We start from the raw sequence: 7,272 nt of genomic DNA, 5'->3' as shown, positions 1-7,272 counted from the left end.
GTAAGGTTAACCCTGCATGGTGTAGGTGTTTGAACATTATTAACAGTTGCAAATAAACATTCATTAGAAATTTAGAAAAGTAATCAAAAAGTAATCAAAAGTAATCAGTTACATTACTTTAATAAAGTAATTGAAAAAGTTACACTACTATTACATTTTAAATAGGGTAACTTGTAATCTGTAACCTATTACATTTCCAAAGTAACCTTCCCAACACTGATCGTAGCCTATGAGGTTCGTCCGAGGCGCGATCATTGCTGGTTGTAAATTTTTAGGGGCAGTCATGGCCTAATTGTTAGAGAGTCGGACTTGTAACTCAAAGGTCGCAGGTTTGAGTCTCGGTACCGGCAGGGATGTTTGGTTAAGGAAATGAGGCGCACTTGGCTCCACGTCACGTTTAATACTCTGATTGTGTTTAAATGACCACAGAAGTATACAGACGTTCTTACAAATAAAGTGGGAAGTATCTAATTTAAAGTTTTGCTGCACCAAAGTTTGTAAATCAGATTCTAATTGTCCAGTGTGTTTCTTAGGAAAAGCTGAAGGTGGGCCACCATGGAGAAAAAGCCCTGGAGAGCTTCTGTCACTGGCAGCATGAGGAATACGGTGCACGATACCTGGGAAACAATCACGTTCCTGGGAGCAGAGACGACCCTCCTCCTGTGGACGTGGCCGTGCTGGTCACCAGGTACTTAACAATCATGCTTTGATATAGAGTCACCCCAGAAAAATTGTTGGACACTTATAAATGTCACACTTATAAAAAATATCAAACCAAGTGCATTTATTTAAAGAAAGGTAACAAGGAAACCCACTGTATGTATATATATATATATATATATATACAGCATATATCTGGTATGTATGTATATATATATTCAATACAAGACTTTTGCCCCAGTTTTCCCCCGATTTACAGATTGGATAAATCGATGCTAGTTGCCAAAAGTCAGAGCCAGTCTGCAGATTTGAGCTTACAGATTTCAGAGAAAATCACGTAGTGTATGCTGCTAACAGACTGATTTTTTTTTAGCTTCAGACTATAAATCCATCCAGTCAGAGGATATCAAAACATGTTTGATATTTTGAGCCGAATTTTATAACACATACTGTTTTCATTTTTCACGCGTCTCCTAGCAAGAATGCACACGATTCTGCTTGAGTTTGTTGTGATCGGAAGGACTTTAAAGTCTGGTAGTGTGATCCTCAGTCATTAAGTGTATGTTGGCCAGTGTTTCCTCTATGACTATTAGATGGTAAGCGTATGATGCCTAACGTTTTACAGTCTGTTCAGATTTTAAAAGTCGTGTTGTGTATTCCAGCCTTTAGAGACAAGAGCATGCAGCATTTGAGACAAACAGATACAGACACTTGCATTTTAATACAATTATTAAGTGTTACTCCTATTTCCAAATACTGTTTTGGCCCATCACATCTGCACAGATTTTATTGCGTTTCACTTCTCATTCTCCATCGCCATCTCTCTGATTTACGTCTTTCACTTTCCGTTTTGTCACACACATCCTTTGAAGTTCGGTACCTTTCAGCTCTTGGCTGCTTAAGACAGATTTAACCTTTTTTCATCCCTTTTATTGAGATCCAACACAATTTGAACTCGCCAGTATCTGAGCTGTGAAAGACCCTAATAATCCTTCTGTCAGCGAGACAGGTTTGCTCCCAATCTTCATCTTTTCACTACAACAGATTACTAGCGGCAGCCAAAACACGGCATTCCTGGCGCGGGATTAGGGTTTATTATCGTACTGTAATTTTCAGAATCCAAAAAAGTAAAGAAAAAAAAATCCTTTTGTTAAAACGACTCATGTGAGCCTGTCAGATACTATCTGTCATCCCGGACCCGAGGAGCTCTCAGGGAGAGCTAGCGCGCACAGAGAGGGCCTTTGTTCCCCCTGTACCGGGTTAAATATGATCTTTGCCGGTGTACAAAAGCAGCTCTCTATAAGGATGCAGCGTTCAGGAGCAACATCTGTCTCAGCTTGCATGCCAAGATGGCTCGGGGCAGCGGGAATGCATCAGAGCAAATTAAGGCTTGACAAGGTGTGCCTCGGTTTCTCCTCTCACAGCTTTGTTGGAGCTGTCAGTGGCTCATCCGTGTTCCTGCGGCACTTGCTGACTGGAGAAAGATTATCTTCTTAATGCTTCTATGGCCACATTCACACTGTGCTTTTCACTGCTCTTCTGAGAGCTTAAACTCATCGTGAACACAATCAGGCCTTCGCTGAGATCCGTCATAGAATCATTACTGACTGATCTATGCTTTTAAAAAGCTGTTTCAGGTAGAGTCCCAGCACCAGGGACGGCATTACGTTACAGTACAGTACATGGGTACAGTGATGTTACATGAATGTTTGTAGTTTACAGCTGCGAGCAGTCAAAATCTTATTATGATTAGCATTACATCATACACTACTGCCTGTACCATACAGAACGGTAATTTAAAGGGATATACTCATGAATTTAAATGTGATTGTCACTCCTAATTTAAAATAAATTTAGAATGCTTGAATTTGAATTCAAGATTGAAATTTGAATTCAGGTAGCAATCATAATGTAGAATCGCAATTCAGATTTGAATCTACACTACCGTTCAAAAGTTTCAGGTTAGTAAGATTTTTTTTAAGAAATTACATTATATTTATCAAAAGTGACAGTAAAGACATTTATAATGTTAAAAATATTTCTATTTCAAATAAATGCTGTTCTTTTGAACTTTATATTGATCAAAGAATCATCAAAAAAAAATTATACAAAAATATTAGGCAGCACAACTGATTTCAACATTGATAATAATTAGAAATGTTTATTGAGCATCAAATCAGCATGATTTCTGAAGCATCGTGTGACATTGAAAACTGCAGTAATGATGCGGAAAAATTCAGCTTAGATTACAGAAATAAATTGCATTTTAAAATATATTCAAACAGAAAACAGTTAATTTAAATTGTAATAATATTTCACAATATTACTGTTTTTACTGTATTTTTAATCAAATAAATGAAGCCTTGGTGAGCAGAAGAGACTTATTTCAAAAACATTAATAAATCTTACCGACCCCAAACTTTTGAACGGTGGTGTATGCAGAATTGTTATGAGTTAAAAATCAAAGAAATTCATATAGCTGTAATTTTTAACTAGAAAACTCTTGACAAACTTTGAATGCTGGGTTGACAAATCCATGTTTGAATGATAGATAGATAGATGGATAGATAGATCGTTCGACAGAAAGAAAGAAAGAAAGAAAGCAAGAAAGAAAAAGAAAATGATGCCTGGATATGGTCCAGACTGCTAGACTCGATAGCAAACAGCAACTCTGCTATATAATTGCAGATGTTAGATTTAATTTAAAGACGTCTCTTAGCAACCAAATTGCAAAGGTTAAATGGTGCTACAGTATGAAATGTATAATAATCAACAGAGATGATCATTTACCATGTTTTACATGGCAGTCTCTGCAAGCGTTTACTAAACAGGTCTGATTATTATGTAATGCTGGCACCTCTAGATTTCCGCACGAGTTTCCAAATTGGAAGTCTGACTTTCTGTTGCACCTTTTCAAGTAGGAAGTTGGAAATTCTGACTGTCCGAGTCGAATGGAACGCAGCATTAGCTCCAATTATTCAGGATGAGGTCAGAGATGCTTTTGGTCATTTGGACAGTTTTGCGACAGTTGGGACATGGTGGTGGGTCACATCCTCCACACACATCAGCGCTCCTATCTGAATCCCTTCCCAGCCATTCGTCGCTGAACAGGATCTGTCTTCTTCAGCACCCAGCTGTGTGTCACATTCACTTAAGCTGTGAAGGAACAAGAAGGAAAACCAGAAGCCCACATCAAAAACCCTTTGGAATAGAGGGACATCAGACAGCCAAAGTGACACGTCGCAGAGCACGTATGGTGAAAACGTTTGATGACTGCAGGCTCAAAACAAGAGACATTGATCTTAGCTGTCTGACGTTTAATAAACAACAACGTCTTTGTTCATTCGAAAAGCCTATTTGATTTTTTTTTTTCCGTTGAACCACCTCAAAAGTTCTCTGATGTTTTACTTTGTCATTTGTGGCCCACCAGCGTTGGGGAAACTACTTTAAAAATATAGCTTCCCAAACTACAACCTGCTCATAATTGAAAGGCTGTTCTTTTGAAAGTTCAGTTTGTACACTACAAACTACTAACAAAAGCTAATAACATTAGGCAGTTCACACAGCATTTCCTGTCTTTTTATTCCATTTACAGGTCATGTGTGAACAGAATCTGTTGTTGAAATGATTAAGACACCGTAAGATTAACTGAATGCTGTGTGAACAAAGCTGTGCTGTATGATTAACAGATTTTAGGTTAGAGCGCTTTAAGAAGTTTGACGTAAGAAGTTTGAGCCAATTATGAAGTTCTGACAGAGTCGATGCAAAATTGTGATTATTTACATTGTAGAAGTATTGCAAGTATTGAAATTGCATTGAAATTAAAGTATTGAAATATTGTCAAACTGGACAGATGTTGAAACTAAAGAGTTTCTCTCCAGATGTTTAACAATGTTATTTTAGTAATGTTTTGAATTATCTTTTATTTTTATACTTTCAAGTTTTATGTATTAGTGTGTATATGTAGTGTATACACACACACACACACACACACACATTTCTGATTTATTTTTATTGCAGTTTTGGTGATTTTCAATGCTTCAACTTCAACTTTTTTCAGTTAGTTGACAACATTCATAATTTTAGTGTTTTACGTTTAAATTTTTCATCTAATATTTATATTTACTTTCATTTCAGCTTTATTTAAATAAAAAAAAAAAGGAATTTTCAGTAGTCTTCGTTTTAGTTAACGATAACTGCACTGCTGTTTAAAGGTAATTTCTGGTAAATGGCTTCAAAGATTTCAACATTTGGTGCTGATGTGTGAATAATAGCAATATGTGTAAATACCAGATGTGTACTATTGCCAGAACAGGCTGTTTTAATGCAATTGAATGTTTCATGTGTGAAATTAACTATTAAATATATGTATGCATAATAGTATATATACTAAGACAATGTTTTTTCTAAAAGAAGACCAATCACAGTATTTATCTAGTGCAAAAACAATTACTGAACAAATAAATTAACACTAAATGCAACTAATTAAACTAGAAAAATATGAGTATCTTGTAGAATTGATAAAATGTGACTGTGTGCCTTGAATGCATTTGCAAGTTGCTTTGGATAAAAGCAACTTGCATAAATGCATAATGTAAATGTAAACCAAATGCATAAATGTAAATGTAGTTTGAGAAGCTTTGATGCCTTTCAGCAAGAGTTGAGTAATGTAGTGAAGTCTGTGATGTCGCTGCTTTTATGGAGTTACTCCCCAACACAGGATACCACAATCACTGTTTGTTATTTGTTAACAATTCAGTGTTTAAAACCACAGCAGAAGTATCTGGTTGTCTGGCTCTCCTCCTCACCTGTTAGTCATTGTTTAAGCTCAAAAATGGTTTTGGTAAAGTCAAATTACAGACTCTGAGGCTGCGGCCACTGCCTCCCCAGAGTTCAGCCCTGCCAAAGACAATTACAAGAGGAAGCACAGCAGACATCTTTAACTCTTTGTTGTTTGAAGATTTGAAGGCATTGGACAAGGTTGCTCTAGACTCAGGAATGCTTTTCAATCCACAATGTCAGCTGCTAATTGAGGGATTCAGTGGTGCCTTCTGCTTGAACTGACGTTGTGCGACGGGTCGTTTAATTGTGTTTTAGCAAGCAACTTGCCTAGTTTGCTTGTTAGTACTTGGTGCAACTCTGAGAAAGCAGAAATACAAAGTCTCTTAGATCTTCTTGGGTGTCAGATGGGTTTCCTTTGGTGGCGGGGAGGAGATGTGCTTTCTGCTTGTAATGTGGGGACGAATCTGTTTGAATTCAGGCCAGTCGGGAAGTGGGGGGCGAATGCAAGCAAGTCTAGACGATATCCAGACATCTAGTGCTGTTTGGTGTTTGCATTAGTCTCTTTATGTTTCTCGGCGTCTCTCTCTGCCCTCTTCTGTCTGTCTGCACTCCTCCACGAGTCCTGATATACGTGTCGTATAACTTCACATTGATTCGTTCCCAGATGCTGAAGTGAAGCTGTCGGCACCTTGCTCAGTCATCAGATGGGTGTGTGGGAAAACGGCCTCTTCTAAAGCATCTGTTTGCCATTTCACACCCAACCCTGGCCTTTAGACATCCTCTGTTTGTTCCATAGGGCTCTGAAATAATTCTCAGCACACTCACGTTAACCCTGCTGTATGAGCCAAACTCAGCCCTGATCAGCCAAATAAAATCCAGAAAAATCTGAAAAAGAATATTGTGTGATACACTCAGAAGGCCATTTGTGAGAATAAGATGCTTCGTGTGTGTGTGCATAAATATATGTAACAAATTATTAGTCATGTTTCATTTAAATTTCCATGGACTTTTAATTTGTTTCTAGTCAGTTTCCTTTTTCCTAGCAATCTTTAGTTGTCATGGTTTCTGAGTTGGTGTCATTCTGTTCAGGTGTGCTTCATTAATTAACCTTGTTTGCTCTGTGTACTTAAGTTCCTCTTGTTTGAGTTCAGTTTGTCTGGTCTCGTCAGAGTTTTGGTTGTGTTTAGTTAGTCTTGTTTGGATTCTCTTCAGTGTGGATTGTTAAAAACTTCTGAATCTTCATCTTCTTCATGTGCATTTAACAACCAAGTTGTGACTATATAGGCCTATATATGTGTATGTATGTATGTATGTATGTATGTATGTGGCTTTGAATCCGTGGCGGAAGGAAGTAGTTCCGCACAAAAGAGGGGTTTATTAGGCACTCAGTTGTTTCTTGTTTAATTACACACATGTTCCGTCGAACTGTTGTATAAACGCGATATCACTCTCGTACTCGAGCGATACCGGCTCTGATTAGGCCAGAGGCACGCTGATATAGAGCCGGTATGGCGCTCGTACTCTAGTGATATTGATTGTACGTATGTACGTATGTATGTATGTATGTAGTCAGCTGTCTTGTTTCTCATTTGTTGGATTGTGTCATGTGACCCGTTTTGTTTGATATATATATATAGCCCTCATGTTGCCAATAGGTGCGTTCGACTTCATGCGGCCCTGCACAGACCGATCGGCGACTGACTTGAAGCAGTGCATGCCGGTTAGAAATTTTGTCCGACTTGAACCGACGCCACGTCACTGTCACGTGTGGCATCAAAGTACCGCGAGAGCGTTTCGAGAGCAGCCGGCTGACTCAGCTGGCGCAGCTTT

General features: G+C 38.1%; 1 protein-coding gene across 1 annotated transcript in view; it reads left to right on the top strand.

Annotated features, from left to right (window-relative positions):
• Positions 1–7,272, top strand: part of LOC107719674 (A disintegrin and metalloproteinase with thrombospondin motifs 17-like) — a 112,592-nt gene that overhangs the window by 27,808 nt on the left and 77,512 nt on the right. The window contains exons 6-8 of the mRNA XM_016527156.1: positions 534–688; positions 4,304–4,331; positions 7,244–7,262. Of these exons, the coding sequence (XP_016382642.1) occupies positions 534–688; positions 4,304–4,331; positions 7,244–7,262 (202 nt within the window). The remainder of the gene's footprint in view (positions 1–533; positions 689–4,303; positions 4,332–7,243; positions 7,263–7,272) is intronic.

Source organism: Sinocyclocheilus rhinocerous, unplaced genomic scaffold (genome assembly GCF_001515625.1).
Source record: "Sinocyclocheilus rhinocerous isolate Xijiao unplaced genomic scaffold, SAMN03320098_v1.1 scaffold2406, whole genome shotgun sequence".
In the NCBI taxonomy this organism is placed as follows: Eukaryota; Metazoa; Chordata; class Actinopteri; order Cypriniformes; family Cyprinidae; genus Sinocyclocheilus; species Sinocyclocheilus rhinocerous.
The sequence above is the reverse complement of the archived record's forward strand: the minus strand, read 5'-3'. Positions and strand labels throughout refer to the sequence as shown.